We start from the raw sequence: 16,523 nt of genomic DNA on the forward strand, positions 1-16,523 counted from the left end.
GTATGGATATGTTACTAAATTGGTGGCGAAATTTACCCAGCGGGAATGAAAGTTATATACTGATGTGGACATAACTTATACCGCACTGTGGATGCATATTGGTTGTTGGGGGGCATTAGACCACACTGCAGCTGAATATACGGCATATGTGCGGCATAATGCTCCCCAATATCTCCGTATATTCAGCTGCAGTGTGGTCTAATGCCCCCCAACAACCAATATGCATCCACAGTGCGGTATAAGTTATGTCCACATCAGTATATAACTTTCATTCCCGCTGGGTAAATTTCGCCACCAATTTAGTAACATATCCATACACCTAAAGAATACACCTAGAAAAAACACACACCAGCTAGCAGGCAAGTTTCCAATGTTGGTTCTTTCCCGGCGACTGCTAGTGAGAAAAGGAGGAGGCACGATCAGCTGATTACAGTATAAAGACGCTGTAAGGCGGGGGCGGGGGACGTGGGTGACAGTCTGAGAAGCGCAGTGCGCATGCCCAGGAATCCTAGCCCCGCACTGTGCATAATGCATAACACAGTGCGGGGCAGGGATTACCGAGGTGGGTGGCCGCACTGCCAGCACAGGCACAGTCTACAAGCCTGGCTGGGATGTCAGGCCGCCAGAGCTTACTGCGCCTGCCCCACAAACATTTACACACCACCGGCGCCGGATTTGAAAAGAAAACAGCGCGGAGGGGGTGGCGCCGAAAGCCCCTGAAGATGTGAGTGACGGCAGAATACCCTTCAAACTGGGGGCTGAGGACCCGCCTCCGTGGACAAAGACAGGTATTTTTGCAAAGTTTCAAAACGCTTTATTTTAGTAATACCTGAACACAAAACTAAAAGAGCCACCTTGTTAGAATGCGGCATTACTGCTGCACAAGGTGGCTCTTTTAGTTTATAACGGCTGCAGGGGGGTGACAGTGGCCCTTTAAATGGGATGCCACCCACTCAGGTCTACGAGAGCATGGAAAACATCGGACTGCACTCTGATGACATCTGAGTGCAGTCTAATTTTTGCGAACTTGCGCAGTGGAGAAGATAGCAAAATTTTGCTCTCCATCTTCTCCTCAGTGTGCTCCGATTTTCTCATCTGAGGGAATCTCATCACGCTATACTGACGCCCTGATGTGATCCAAGTGTCATTAGCATAATCAGCCTAATACTCTCGGAGGAGAGAATCTGCGTCCGTCTAACCGTGCCCTCAAAGTGGCCATATTGGATAGAATAAGGGTATGTGCACACGGTGTCTGTTAAGCACTTCATCATTTTTTAAACAGGACACTTTCCGGAAAACGCAGTGGTGTTCTTTTTCTGAAGCGTCTTCCCTTTCATCTTTTTGTCACTGCTTTGCCACCGTCTTTTTTATTTATTTATTTTGTTATATATAAGATAATGTTGGCTTTTGAGTGGAAGCCACCTGAAGAATGGACGGGTCACTTCTTTTAGCCACTTCTCAGGTTACTGAAGCATTTAAAAGAAGTGATGGAACATGTGCAGAGCAAGTCGTTGTTACACTGCGGTGCAAATGTTTATTATGTTATTGATTCTTGAGCGCTTTTTCAGACGGGTTCCAGGACGAATCTGCCTGAAAAAGACGTAGTGTGCACACACCCCAACCGTGATGGTTGGATCACTATTGAGCATGCGCTCTTCTTGTGTACAGTCGTGCACATGTTGGTCCACATTGGCCTTTACAGTCATTTAAATTGGATACATTTGTTGAGTAACATTGGCCAAAGGACAAACGTTCAAGTAGCTATCGACCCAAAATTTTAACTTCCTTCCATTGGAGACAATTTGACATTTTACTCCCTTTAAAGGGAACCTGTCACCCCGAAAATCCGGGGTGAGGTAATCCCACCGGCATCAGGGGCTTATCTACAGCATTCTGTAATGCTGTAGATAAGCCCCCGATGTATCCTGAAAAGGGAGAAAAAGAGGTTAGATTATACTCACCCAGGGGCGGTCCCGCTGCTGGTCAGGTCGGATGGGCGTCTCCGGTCCGCTGCGGCACCTCCCATCTTCTTTCCATGACGTCCTCTTCTGATCTTCAGCCACGGCTCCGGCGCAGGCGTACTTTCCTCTGCCCTGTTGAGGGCAGAGCAAAGTACTGCAGTGCGCAGGCGCCGGGCCTCTGACCTTTCCGGCGCCTGCGCACTGCAGTACTATCCTCTGCCCTCAAGAGGGCAGAGCAAAGTACGCCTGCGCCGGAGCCGTGGCTGAAGATCAGAAGAGGACGTCATGGAAAGAAGATGGGAGGCGCCGCAGCAGACCGGAGACGCCCATCCGACCTGACCAGCAGCGGGACCGCCCCTGGGTGAGTATAATCTAACCTCTTTTTCTCCCTTTTCAGGATACATCGGGGGCTTATCTACAGCATTACAGAATGCTGTAGATAAGCCCCTGATGCCGGTGGGCTTACCTCACCCCGGATTTTCGGGGTGACAGGTTCCCTTTAAGCCCAGAACAAGAAGTTTTTTTATTTTTCTGTTGAAAAAACCATATAAGAACTTTTTTTTGCAGAACGAGTAGTAATTTTAGTTGAAATCCGTTATAGTTACCGTATAATGTACTGGGGTGCAATGGTGACAAACACCTCAACGTCGCCATTTTTGGGTGGTTTCGTTTTCCTGGCGGTCGGTGTGCGGTAAAAATGATCTGACACCATGATTCTGCAGGTCAGTACAATTACTGTGATGCCAAATGCATGTGAGTTTTTTTCTATATTTTATTGTTTTAAAAAATTCAGCACTTTGTATAAAATAAATTTACGTTTGTATCTCTCTTTTCTGAGAACCTTTTTGTTTGTCAGTCAGAGGAAACGTGAGTAAAGCACAGGCTTGTTTAAAAAAAAAAAAAAAAAATTAGACCTGATCATCTGAATAACCCAATTGGTCCTAGTGCTGTCCTTGTGCTGTCAGATTTTTCCACATGGATCTCTTGGGCCATGTGAACGTAGTGAGTCTGGAGATCTGCTTTAGGCCACAATCACACGTTCAGTATTTGGTCAGTATTTTACCTCAGTATTTGTAAGCCAAATCCAGGAGTGGGTGATAAATACAGAAGTGGTGACGTGTTTCTATTATACTATTCCCTTCATCCATGACAGCACACCTGAGAGAGGGATCCTCCCAGCTAGGACAGGAACCTACTGAAATAAAAAGGAAGTAGCTCTCCCCCGTTTTAGTTGGGTTCCTGTCCTTGATGAGTTCCCGTGCTGAAATTGGCGGTAACCTGTGATAGGTGAAGAGAACGATTGCCCCATGCCTGTCCCGGGGTCCGACTACGTACCTGTGGTGCCAGCCTTCAGGTGACTGGAAGCGCCCTCCACGGGTTTCCCGGGAGCTTGGTGTACAAGCGGGCGGCACAGTCAACACTGTTCTGGCTCGGTCCTCCGCACCACCCTTCCCCATGCTGTTCCGGGGCGATATCCGGAAGTGGCGAGTACCATTGAAGTCACGGACGCAGGGCATACTGGGTATGGGCGTGCCCGAGTGACGTCAGGGGGTGCGCTGGGAAAAAGATGGCGGAGCCCTGCTCGTCACCGGCCGGGGTAGACGCAGGATCCGTCGTGACACGTCGTATGACGGAATCCAGCGCTGGAATCAGTTTTTTTACACTGAGCATGCTCAGAATCAGGAATTTTTAGCCAATTGGCCAGACAGGCCCCAAATCTATATAAACCTGGCCTGGGGAGTCACCCCCAAATGTGCCAGCAAGACTCCTTGCAGCCTGAAGACAGCCAGCCAGTCGATATATTGGTTTCCCTATTTTCTAGTAGCCAATCACATTTGGGAGACTCCCATTTTTAGGCATGGAAAATGGATCTGTCAAAAAAAACGGATGCAACGGATCCAGTTTTTCGATGGAAGCGTCTAGCAGATCCGTCGAAATACTGGATGCGTTGAATCCGTTTTTCACTATTTTTGACGCATCCGTCAATATGTCGCGCCGACGCATTGTGACGGATTAAAAAAAAACAAGTGTGAAAGTAGCCTTAAGAGTGAGCAGCAGAGCAGTTCTCTGCTAAAGGCAACAAGTCATCGTACCAGGAGAACACGGACCAAGGCAATCTTGAGCAGCAGTCAACAGCTCACCATCAGCGTGGACACAAGGGAGGCAGCTGTTCAAGTGGTAGGAGCAGCAGCAGTCCCAGCCAGAGGAGTATGGCATGCCAGGACTCCTCGGTGTCCAGCGAGGATACGTTACGTGTACCACCATAGCCTCCGAATCCGGTACCCTTAAATGACAGTGGGTGAATGTCACCAATTGTTAATAGACCCCTTATTGTTTGTTTAAATCATTAGGAGAGGCCTAGGAAAGCTAGCGTTATGAAGAGGAACAGGGAGTGTGCGCTTTTTAAAAGCCTGCTAGCGGTGGACTTGTAGAAGATCCACAGGACCATTAGTGAGGAGACCCCTGACTTTGCAGCAAGCCTTCGGTCCGTCATTAGATCCAAAGTGGAGGGCTCCCTTAAAACCCTGTTAAAGAAGGTGAAAAAGAAACTTGGGGAGGTCACTTCTAACTCTGACTCCTCTCCAAGGTTGTTAGAAGGACAATGCTATACTGAGTGCTCATCCTCCTCGGACAGTGACACGGGGCACACCGTTCTTTCTAGTGGAGGACACGGATAAGCTGCTTAAAGCCATTAGAACAACTATGGACCTAACCCCTTACCGACATCGGGCGTAATAGTACTCCGATGTCGGACTCCCTCCCTTTGATGTGGGCTCCGGCGGTGAGCCCACATCTTTCCCGGCACATATCAGCTGTTTTGAACAGCTGACTTATGCCGGCAATAGCCGCGGGTGGAATCGCGATCCACCTGCGGCTATTAACCAATTACATGCCGCTGTCAGACTCTGACAGCAGCATTTAAATTACACTTCCAGCAAATACGCACACCGGTTACCCCCATCACGTGATCGCGGGTCACCGGTGTGTTGGCATGATAACCTGAGGTCTCCTGGAGAAAAAAAAGTTTTTAAAAAAATATAAAAGTTCAAATCACCCCCCCTTTTGCCCAATTCAAAATAAAACAATAAAAACAAAATCAAACATACACATATTTGGTATCGCCGCGTTCAGAATAGCCCAATCTATCATTAAAAAAAAAAAGGATTAACCTGATCGCTAAACAGCGTAGCGCGAAAAAGTCATAATGGCAAAATTACGTTTTTTTGGTCGCCGGGATATTGCATTAAAATGCAAAATTAGGGGGCGATCAAAAGATCGTATCTGCACCAGAGTGTATAATTAAAAACGTCTGCTCGGCGCACAAAAAATAAGCCGTCACCCCACCCCAGATCACGACAAATGGCATAATTATTTTTTTTTAACAAAGTTTGGAATTTTTTTTCACCACTTAGATAAAAAAGAACCTAGACATGTTTGGTGTCTATGAACTCGTAATGACCTGGAGAATCATAATGGCAGGTCAGTTTTAGCATTTAGTGAACTTAGTAAAAAAAAAGCCAAACAAAAAAGAAGTGTGGGATTGCACTTTTTTTGCAATTTCACCGCACTTTGGAATTTTTTTCCTGTTTTCTATTACGTGACATGGTAAAAGCAATGGTGTCGTTCAAAAGCACAACTCGTCCCGCAAAAAAACAAGCCCTCACATGGCCATATTGATGGAAAAATAAAAAAGTTATGGCTCTGGGAAGAAGGTGAGTGAAAAACGAAAACGCAAAACCGAAAAAAGCTACGGGGGTTAAAAGAAGAGAAAGCAGCCAAGTCTCTTGAGGACATGATGTTTGGGGGATTAGAGGAAAAGAAGAAACGCACCTTCCCGGTCAACGCTAAGGTCCAGCCTCTCATTAGCAGAGAGTGGATGAGACCGGAGAAATCTGGTGTGCTGCCCTCGGCCTCGAAAAGGAGATATCCTTTTGCGGAAAAGGATGCAGAGTTGTGGGACAAGGTCCCTAGAATCGTTTACGCTGTGTCTAGGTCTTCTAAGAGGTCAGCACTTCCCTTGAAAGATTCAGTGGTATTCATGGACCGATTAGATAAGAAGGTGAACACTTATCTAAGGCACACATGGGAAGCAGCAGTGGGAGGTCTGAAACCAGCAATCGACAAAACTTGTACCGCATGTTCCCTTATGATTTGGCTACAACAGTTGGAGGAACAGCTTAAGTCCAAGGAGCGAAGAAATAGAATCTTGTCAAACATGCGTTTGTTGCACGGAGCCGCAGCATTCCTGGCAGATACATCTTCTGACTCTGTGAGACTGGCAGCTAGGTCTTCTGGTCTGTCGAACATGGCAAGACGGGCTTTGTGGCTCAAGGGCTGTCCAGGGGATAGAGTCGTGTTAAGATCTGATTCCGCTTATCTTCCTAAGGTGGTGTTGAGATTTCATCAAAGTCAAGAGATTGTCCTGCCCTCCTTCTGTAATGACCCTAAGAATTGGGAGGAGAGGAAGTTTCATAATCTTGATGTTAGAAGGGCGCTGTTACAGTATATATCCGTGACTAGGAGGAGAGGAAGTTTCATAATCTTGATGTTAGAAGGGCGCTGTTACAGTATATATCCGTGACTAGCCAATAGAGGAAAGCCCAGTCCCTGTTTGTAGCCTTCCAGGGTAGTAGAAAAGGTTACTCTGTAGTAAAAGGTACCATTGCCAGATGGATTAGGGAGGCCATTAGTTTAGCCTATTCTGCTATTGGTGCTCCGATTCCTAACAGCATCAAGGTTCATTCCACCAGAGCCGTGGCGACCTCCTGGGCAGAGAAAGCCACTACCTGGTCCTCACCATCTATCTTCTTTAGGCACTATAGATTGGATCTATGCTCCTCTGCTGACTTAACCTTTGGTAGAAGGGTGCTGCAAGCGGTGGTTCTTCCCTAAGGTGTTTCCAATTCTTCAGAAGTCTGTCAGGTGTGCTGTCATGGGTGAAGAGAAAACGCCAAGGTTATTTACCGGTAACCGTTTTTTCCAGAATCCATGACAGCACCCGTATATCCCCCCCCCTCCTGTTTTCACCTTACGGGTGTGCACTATAGTTTGGGGGTGTTATAATGTGGTGTTGGTTATATATCTAGATTAATCTGAAGGTCCTCTCATGCTCTGTAACCCAGCTGATACAGGAGAGGTACCACCCTTTTATTTCAGTAGGTGTCCTGTCCTTGCTGGGCGAATCCCTCTCTGATGTGCTGTCATGGATACCGTTAAGTATCCCTGGTGTTTTCCTCTGATTGTTCCACTCCTTGTTTTGGTGTACAAACACTGACCAAATACTAATTGTGTGAAAGTGGCCTTAACATAGAAGTCGTTACACCTGGTTTTCTGCTGTGTTTCTTGTGTCATCTGCTTGCCCAGTTGTTGACTGACCATATTCTTTTTAACATTAGTTTTATTCCAACCTTTTTGCTACTTGATCTTCTATCTGTCTTAGAGAACTCCCAGGCCTTGCCAAGAACTATGTGATGCGTATGCTGTTTCTTGAACAGCCCTTGCCACAGGCAGCGGTTGCTTTGTGGGTGAAGAAGGAAAGTCACAAGTAAGTAATGAGTACAGATTGACTGACTGAATGGAAAAGCTGCAGTACCGCTTACAACCTGTGGACAGGAGAGGCACTGTCCTCTACAACCTCTATTTATCGTTGTAAAGTTGGCGTTTACCTTACAAAACCATAGGATACAGATATTACTTGAAGGCTTTTTTGAAGATTTCATTTGACTAATCATTAAAATTTTTAATACACAAATAATAATGCATAGATTTGTTTCCCTTAATTTACCAGGGAACATGAGGAGAACACACAGATTCTGTCTGGGCTTCGATTGTGGCACACACAACAACTTCCCGGGGGGCTACAGGGACTCATACTAAATCCCATTTTCCGCGAAAATCTGAAGATTGCCCTGCTGGGCGGGTAAGGACGATTACATCTCGGGTTGTCAGTTCCACGAAGAAGGTCCATAGATTCTGGCAGGAAAGTTCTAGAGTCAAAAAGCAAAAGCTGTTATTGATATTGACTTAGAAATTCTAGTAACACATTATCTGGTTGGTTGTAGAAAACCAACACGGCAACATTTTATTCCTTGATCCAGATAGACATTATATGAAACTTATTTTTCTGCAAGGTAGAGAGTGTTGATCCACGTGTCCACACTGGCTCTGATAATCAAGTTGTTAAAACACCTGCATGAGTATAAGGAGCTATTTATCAGGGGGCAATATGCACCAATAAATTCAAGAATACCCATGTAGAAATGTGTAATACTTAAAATCAATACAAAATATATTCTTTATTGGATAAAACAGTACCGTAATTAAAAGCATAAAAATAGACCTAAAAAAGTAGACATGTAAAATACTAAAGGTAGGTAAGTAATAATAACAAAACTCCCTTGTGTGAATACTACAAAGCGATACAGAGTTATATTATGTGCACTCGCAGTGTTCAGAATGGATATTTAGAAGATACAAGTCAAAATAGCCAGTGCTGGAAAAGTTAAGGGCTTAAAGGTACAGTTAGGGCCAGAAATATTTGGACAGTGACACAAGTTTTGTTATTTTAGCTGTTTACAAAAACATGTTCAGAAATACAATTATATATATAATATGGGCTGAAAGTGCACACTCCCAGCTGCAATATGATAGTTTCCACATCCAAATCGGAGAAAGGGTTTAGGAATCATAGCTCTGTAATGCATAGCGTCCTCTTTTTCAAGGGACCAAAAGTAATTGAACAATGGACTCTAAGGGCTGCAATTAACTCTGAAGGCGTCTCCCTCGTTAACCTGTAATCAATGAAGTAGTTAAAAGGTCAGGGGTGGATTCCAGGTGTGTGGTTTTGCATTTGGAAGCTGTTGCTGTGAGCAGACAACATGCGGTCAAAGGAACTCTCAATTGAGGTGAAGCAGAACATCCTGAGGCTGAAAAAAAAGAAAAAATCCATCAGAGAGATAGCAGACATGCTTGGAGTAGCAAAATCAACAGTTGGGTACATTCTGAGAAAAAAGGAATTGACTGGTGAGCTTGGGAACTCAAAAAGGCCTGGGCGTCCACGGATGACAACAGTGGTGGATGATCGCCGCATACTTAATTTGGTGAAGAAGAACCCGTTCACAACATCAACTGAAGTCCAGAACACTCTCAGTGAAGTAGGTGTATCTGTCTCTAAGTCAACAGTAAAGAGAAGACTCCATGACAGTAAATACAAAGGGTTCACATCTAGATGCAAACCATTCATCAATACCAAAAATAGACAGGCCAGAGTTAAATTTGCAGAAAAACACCTCAAGAAGCCAGCTCAGTTCTGGAAAAGTATTCTATGGACAGATGAGACAAAGATCAACCTGTACCAGAGTGATGGGAAGAAAAAAGTTTGGAGACGAAAGGGAACGGCACATGATCCAAGGCACACCACATCCTCTGTAAAACATGGTGGAGGCAACGTGATGGCATGCATGGCTTTCAATGGCACTGGGTCACTTGTGTTTATTGATGACATAAGAGCAGACAAGAGTAGCCGGATGAATTCTGAAGTGTACCGGGATATACTTTCAGCCCAGATTCAGCCAAATGCTGCAAAGATGACTGGACGGCGCTTCATAGTGCAGATGGACAATGACCCCAAGCATACAGCCAAAGCTACCCAGGAGTTCATGAGTGCCAAAAAGTGGAACATTCTGCAATGGCCAAGTCAATCTCCAGATCTAAACCCAATTGAGCATGCATTTCACTTGCTCAAATCCAGACTTAAGACGGAAAGACCCACAAACAAGCAAGACCTGAAGGCTGCGGCTGTAAAGGCCTGGCAAAGCATTAAGAAGGAGGAAACCCAGCGTTTGGTGATGTCCATGGGTTCCAGACTTAAGGCAGTGATTGCCTCCAAAGGATTTGCAACAAAATATTGAAAATAAAAATATTTTGTTTGGGTTATGTTTCTTTGTCCAATTACTTTTGACCTCCTAAAATGTGGAGTGTTTGTAAAGAAATGTGTACAATTCCTACATTTTCTATCAGATATTTTTGTTCAACCCTTCAAATTAAACGTTACAATCTGCACTTGAATTCTGTTGTAGAGGTTTCATTTCAAATCCAATGTGGTGGCATGCAGAGCCCAACTCGCGAAAATTGTGTCACTGTCCAAATATTTCTGGCCCTAACTGTACATGCAGATAAACCGGGAGAGAGCGATATCACACGAAAGTTCACATAATGATAATAATGCACAGTGACATGGAGTACACTTTACCTATCAATGAAAATGCACTTGACGTGCGTTTCGCATCAAGCTTCATCAGGAGTCCTAACTAGAGTTGAGTGAATTTTTCAAAATTCGGTTCCGATTACAATCGCCGGCAAATATTGTTTTTGCAACATTCGCCAAACACAGCCGAATATCATTGGGGTCAATGGAAGTAGAAATAAGCGAATATGCTCTGAACCAATCATCAAACATAAATTTGGCACGGATAGGGTACCAATATGGCACGAATATGGGAAATTCAGACTCTGCAACCGATTCCAAACATATTCACTCATCTCGAGTCCTAACTCTGATAACTCTTAACTCTGTATTGATTAGTAGTATTCACACAAGGGAGTTTTGTTATTATCAACTACCTACATTTAGGATTTCTCCTTCGCCTCATGTCTGACTTTTGTATGTCTATTTTTATATTCTAGTTATTACTAGGTTCACTGAGGATTCCTAGTAACAGAAGAGAGTAAATGAGATGTACCTGGAGACTAGTGATGCAGTAACTTACACCTAAATATGAGTCTGACTGTTGTTTTCCAGCCAATTACTCCCATTATTTTGTATTAGTTTTTGTAATATATATTTTTCATGAGTGGTTTTTGGCAACATGACCCACAGCTTTGTGAGTAAGCATACACACGAAGTACAACGCATCATCCACACTGACGTTATTGCAGACATGTGGTGGTAACTTTTGGCACAGTGACAATTTCGATACTATACAGGTCCTTCTCAAAAAATTAGCATATAGTGTTAAATTTCATTATTTACCATAATGTAATGATTACAATTAAACTTTCATATATTATAGATTCATTATCCACCAACTGAAATTTGTCAGGTCTTTTATTGTTTTAATACTGATGATTTTGGCATACAACTCCTGATAACCCAAAAAACCTGTCTCAATAAATTAGCATATCAAGAAAAGGTTCTCTAAACGACCTATTACCCTAATCTTCTGAATCAACTAATTAACTCTAAACACATGCAAAAGATACCTGAGGCTTTTATAAACTCCCTGCCTGGTTCATTACTCAAAACCCCCATCATGGGTAAGACTAGCGACCTGACAGATGTCAAGAAGGCCATCATTGACACCCTCAAGCAAGAGGGTAAGACCCAGAAAGAAATTTCTCAACAAATAGGCTGTTCCCAGAGTGCTGTATCAAGGCACCTCAATGGTAAGTCTGTTGGAAGGAAACAATGTGGCAGAAAACGCTGTACAACGAGAAGAGGAGACCGGACCCTGAGGAAGATTGTGGAGAAGGACCGATTCCAGACCTTGGGGAACCTGAGGAAGCAGTGGACTGAGTCTGGTGTGGAAACATCCAGAGCCACCGTGCACAGGCGTGTGCAGGAAATGGGCTACAGGTGCCGCATTCCCCAGGTAAAGCCACTTTTGAACCATAAACAGCGGCAGAGGCGCCTGACCTGGGCTACAGAGAAGCAGCACTGGACTGTTGCTAAGTGGTCCCAAGTACTTTTTTCTGATGAAAGCAAATTTTGCATGTCATTCGGAAATCAAGGTGCCAGAGTCTGGAGGAAGACTGGGGAGAAGGAAATGCCAAAATGCCTGAAGTCCAGTGTCAAGTACCCACAGTCAGTGATGGTGTGGGGTGCCATGTCAGCTGCTGGTGTTGGTCCACTGTGTTTCATCAAGGGCAGGGTCAATGCAGCTAGCTATCAGGAGATTTTGGAGCACTTCATGCTTCCATCGGCTGAAATGCTTTATGGAGATGAAGATTTCATTTTTCAGCACGACCTGGCACCTGCTCACAGTGCCAAAACCACTGGTAAATGGTTTACTGACCATGGTATTACTGTGCTCAATTGGCCTGCCAACTCTCCTGACCTGAACCCCATAGAGAATCTGTGGGATATTGTGAAGAGAAAGTTGAGAGACGCAAGACCCAACACTCTGGATGAGCTTAAGGCCGCTATTGAAGTATCCTGGGCCTCCATAACATCTCAGCAGTGTCACAGGCTGATTGCCTCCATGCCACGCCGCATTGAAGCAGTCATTTCTGCCAAAGGATTCCCGACCAAGTATTGAGTGCATAACTGAACATTATTATTTGTTGGTTTTTTTGTTTGTTATTAAAAAACACTTTTATTTGATTGGATGGGTGAAATATGCTAATTTTTTGAGACAGGTTTTTTGGGTTATCAGGAGTTGTATGCCAAAATCATCAGTATTAAAACAATAAAAGACCTGACAAATTTCAGTTGGTGGATAATGAATCTATAACACTGGTCAACAGCATTTTTGGTGCCAAAGATATTTCATCGAATTTAGGGTAACTTTGGGGTGCTGATTCTGAATATGTCATCAGTTTTGCCAGATTGGCTCAAGTTTTTGAGATTTTTCGTAAAATGTGTAAAAAAAAAGACGTAATTTGCTACACGCGCATTAACTTTATTGATATTGTCATGAATACAATAAATTTAACAAAGTAAATGTTGATTTTAGTTTATTTTAACTAGTTTTAGAAAGTAATCTTCAAAAATGAACAAGACATGAAAGATAGGAGACATTTAATCGCTGGAAAAGCGCTTTTTATATGATTTTCTTCTATGTGAGCTATTCGGGCAGTCACGCTGTAGATTCCAGCAGTAATCAGCCATCATATGTCTGTCCCATCTGCCTTGGTACCTTTCCTCCATCACCATAATATCCTGATGAAATCTCTCCCCTTGTTCTTCGCTAAAATCTCCAAGGTTTTCTGGAAATCTGTCCAAGTGACTGTGAAGATAATGCAATTTAATGCTCATGTGTACACCCAGATTTCTAAATCTCAATAGCATGTTTTGTACCAGTTCTTCATAATTGTCTGCCTTTTGATTTCCCAAGAAGTTCTTCACTACCAACACAAAACTACACCATGCAGCAGCTTCAATGTCATTCATTTCCTTAGGAAAATTTGAATCTTTAATGAGTTTCCGAATTTGAGGACCATCAAAGATTCCTGCCTTCAGTTTTTCGCTACTAAGACCAGGGAAAGATCTGCAGATGTACATGAAGCAATTACCATCTTTGTCTAATGCCTTGACAAACTGCTTCATTAATCCTAACTTTATGTGAAGTGGTGGTAGAATGATTTTTTCCCTGTCCATCAAAGGTTCGTTCACTATGTTTGATGCTCCTACTGTCAAGGTGTCCCTTGGAGGCCAATTCAGTTTCTCCCAGTGCTGATGTTTTGCTCTACTATCCCACATGCAGATGAAGCAAGGATACTTTGTGTATCCACTTTGCTGTCCAAGTAAAAAGTTGACCATTTTTAAATCAACACATATCAGCCACGAATGTTCATGGTAGCACAGTTTCTCCAAAACCATTTTGACATTTTTGTATTGTTCTGCAAGTTTAGTTGAGTGAGCTACTGGAAGAGATGCACACTGATTGCCATTGTTCAACAAAAAAAAATTTCAAACTCCTTTTAGAACTATCTATGAAAAGCCTCCAGTCTTCAGGACGATATACTTGTAAACCCATTTGCAGCATCAGGCCAGGAATATCCTTACAATATACAAGTAGGTCATCTTCACAGAAAAATTGAAGAAGTGCTTCTTCTCTGGTCCGGTAAGATGTAATTTTAGTTCCAGGCGTCAGACAATTTTTTTCACTTAGCCTTGAAGCTAAAAGTTCGGATGCACTTTTTGAGAGGTTGAGGTCTCTTATTAGATCGTTGAGCTCTCCTTGGGTAAATTGCGTAGGTGTTCTGAAACTTCCTTCATATTCTAGTTCACTTCCAGAACTGATGTTTAGCTCCATACCCTGCATTTCATCATCATTAGGTGGGGGAAGGTCAGGTAACATGGTAAACACAGGTACAGGCACATCTTCACAATGAGGGACAGGCCTTCTTGCAGATTCCATGTTAGGATACTCCCATTTTCGTTTCTTATGCTTATTGAATCCTTGCACTTGCACTGCACAGAAATAACAGTCATCATGATGATTTTTTTGCTCTCTCCACACCATTGGAACACCAAATTTGAAGCTTTTTCTTTGTCCTTTGCTCCATTTTCGTAATAATTCGATACATGCTTTGCACACTGTGTGTCCCCAAGCATAACCCCAAAATAGGCAAAATACACTTTTTTTACGAAGTCTGTTATGTTTCTTCTATGTTTTGGCAGTGTGTATTCACCACAAATGTAACAGAATGAGTCTGGATCGTTAAGACAACTTCTTCTTGATGAGTTCATGCTTTTCACTGGAAAACAGACAACAACATAAAGTTAGTGCAAAAATCAAGCTATGAACAAACTTTTAGAACACTAATTAACACAAAACTATATTGAGAACTGCTCAGTTCAAGTACTAATCCAAAGAAATTAATGAGATGATGCGTCGCATTTACCAACAAGTGCTATAAATAAGATACCAAAAATTTCAAAAACTTGAGCCAATCTGGCAAAACTGATAGCATATTCAGAATCAGCACCCCAAAAATACCCCAAATTCCTTAAAATATTTTGGACACCAGAAAAAATTTTTTTTTTGTTGACCTGTGTAATATATGAAAGTTTAATTGTAATCATTACATTATGGTAAATAATGAAATTTAACACTATATGCTAATTTTTTGAGAAGGACCTGTAGTTCTAATGTGCCTGAATATTTTGTCACGTTTATTATTTCTCTCCATTCTTTTTTTTTTTTTCTATAAATTTATCTTAGAGTTCTTTGTGACCTTTTGATCCAAAGTTTATAGTAATATACTTATAATTCTTTATGTTCTCTCTCCATAGAGGAAAAGCTTGGGCAGATGATGGCAACTTACTTGGTCCTGATAAACATGGAAAAGATGTCCTTTCACTGGATAAATATGCAGAGAGCAGATGGGAGGTGAAGTGACATGTTCACTACTAATCACTGCTAATACTTGTCCTCTTATGTCCAAGTACCGTTGTGTTCATGGTACAAATTCTGTAGGCTTTATTTCTAGAGAATCGCTATACAGGTGCAGTCAGGATTTGGTATATATTGGCACACATTAGATTTTAAAGATTTCCCTGTATTTCTGAATTGTTCTGCCATAATTGCGATCTCTGCTGTAAATTTCCAGGGGACCTAGCAGCCGACTCTGTACATCTGGATTTGCTTCTTGAAATCATTTTCTAAGGATGGCATTGAGAAGTTGTACCCTACGCAGTGTGCTGTATAAGCAGCTTCATGCTTCTCTCTACAGATAGTACTAATAATAATAAGGTTTAACATCTCATTCTTTTTTTCATAGGTTATATTGCAGTTTATGGTCGGGTCACCTAGTGCGACTGTTAGCCAGGATTTGGCGCAGCTACTCATTCAGGCTGGTCTCATGAAAAGGTAGTACTGCTCTTTTGTTATGGGGAAGTTCTTGAAGGAAATCCTAAGATCGTCTTGTTGTCTTTGAGTTCTCATTTTGATTTCTAAGTTCATGTTACTGAAATCAAGAAGAATGTATTCTTAGATTATACTAGATATATGGTTCTCTGGACAGGCTGCATAAAGTGACCTCTTTAGATCTGGTTAGCCCGGTACGCTGGCCATACACTTCAGAAAAGGCCGGATTTACAAGTCTGTGAAACCTGGACCACACTGGGATCTCAATATTTGGCCCAACCGTTGGGTATGCTGATCTGAGCTAATAAACATATGGCCATGAGGCAGTTAGCTCAGATCAGGAAACCTGTCAATTGGGCTAGTCAGTGCATTCGCCATCTTTCAGTGCTATTTTTTTCATCCCTCCCATACAAATACACTTTTAGAAAAGCATATATCTGCTCTAAAGAGATGCTTCTAATGGATGATTATCTCCTGTGAGAACAAAAAGATCAGACATGTTAAAATCCAACATGCCCGACTTTTCTATCCCGGCATCTGCCATTGAGGAGAGTCAGGATACCCTCATACACATTCGATGGTCGGTCCCTCCTAAAGCTAAGTTTTCAAGCGATCCATCATTATTCTGCAGAACATTTACAGCTTTTAATCTTGTTTGTGTGACGCCACAGACATCAGATTGTTAGCAGATTCTGTTTATTTGGATCTGTCCCCTTAGATTGGTTGTCGGGTCTGAATAGTCTTCAGTTACATAGTGACTGGATAATTTTTTCTTCCTGCCCAGACATCCCCTTTATGGCAGCTCTCATTACACACCTGGAACAGTCGCAGCAGTGAGTTGATCACTCGGACAGACACTATAATACCTTGCCTTTTACTTTCATGTAGAAAACCGTTGCAGTGGCATAAATTGTTCTTCTCCCATACTGTCTGGATTTGTCACCCCCCCATCTGGGGAAATGTTCACGTT

At 42.8% G+C, this 16,523-nt stretch overlaps 1 protein-coding gene across 1 annotated transcript in view; it reads left to right on the top strand.

The window, feature by feature from the left end:
* The window catches only part of GTF2H4 (general transcription factor IIH subunit 4), a 52,650-nt gene that overhangs the window by 5,697 nt on the left and 30,430 nt on the right, over nt 1-16,523 (top strand). Inside the window, exons 3-6 of the mRNA XM_069758673.1 lie at nt 7,402-7,506; nt 7,750-7,881; nt 14,980-15,076; nt 15,468-15,556. Of these exons, the coding sequence (XP_069614774.1) occupies nt 7,402-7,506; nt 7,750-7,881; nt 14,980-15,076; nt 15,468-15,556 (423 nt within the window). The remainder of the gene's footprint in view (nt 1-7,401; nt 7,507-7,749; nt 7,882-14,979; nt 15,077-15,467; nt 15,557-16,523) is intronic.

Source organism: Ranitomeya imitator, chromosome 3 (assembly GCF_032444005.1).
Source record: "Ranitomeya imitator isolate aRanImi1 chromosome 3, aRanImi1.pri, whole genome shotgun sequence".
Classification (NCBI taxonomy): domain Eukaryota; kingdom Metazoa; phylum Chordata; class Amphibia; order Anura; family Dendrobatidae; genus Ranitomeya; species Ranitomeya imitator.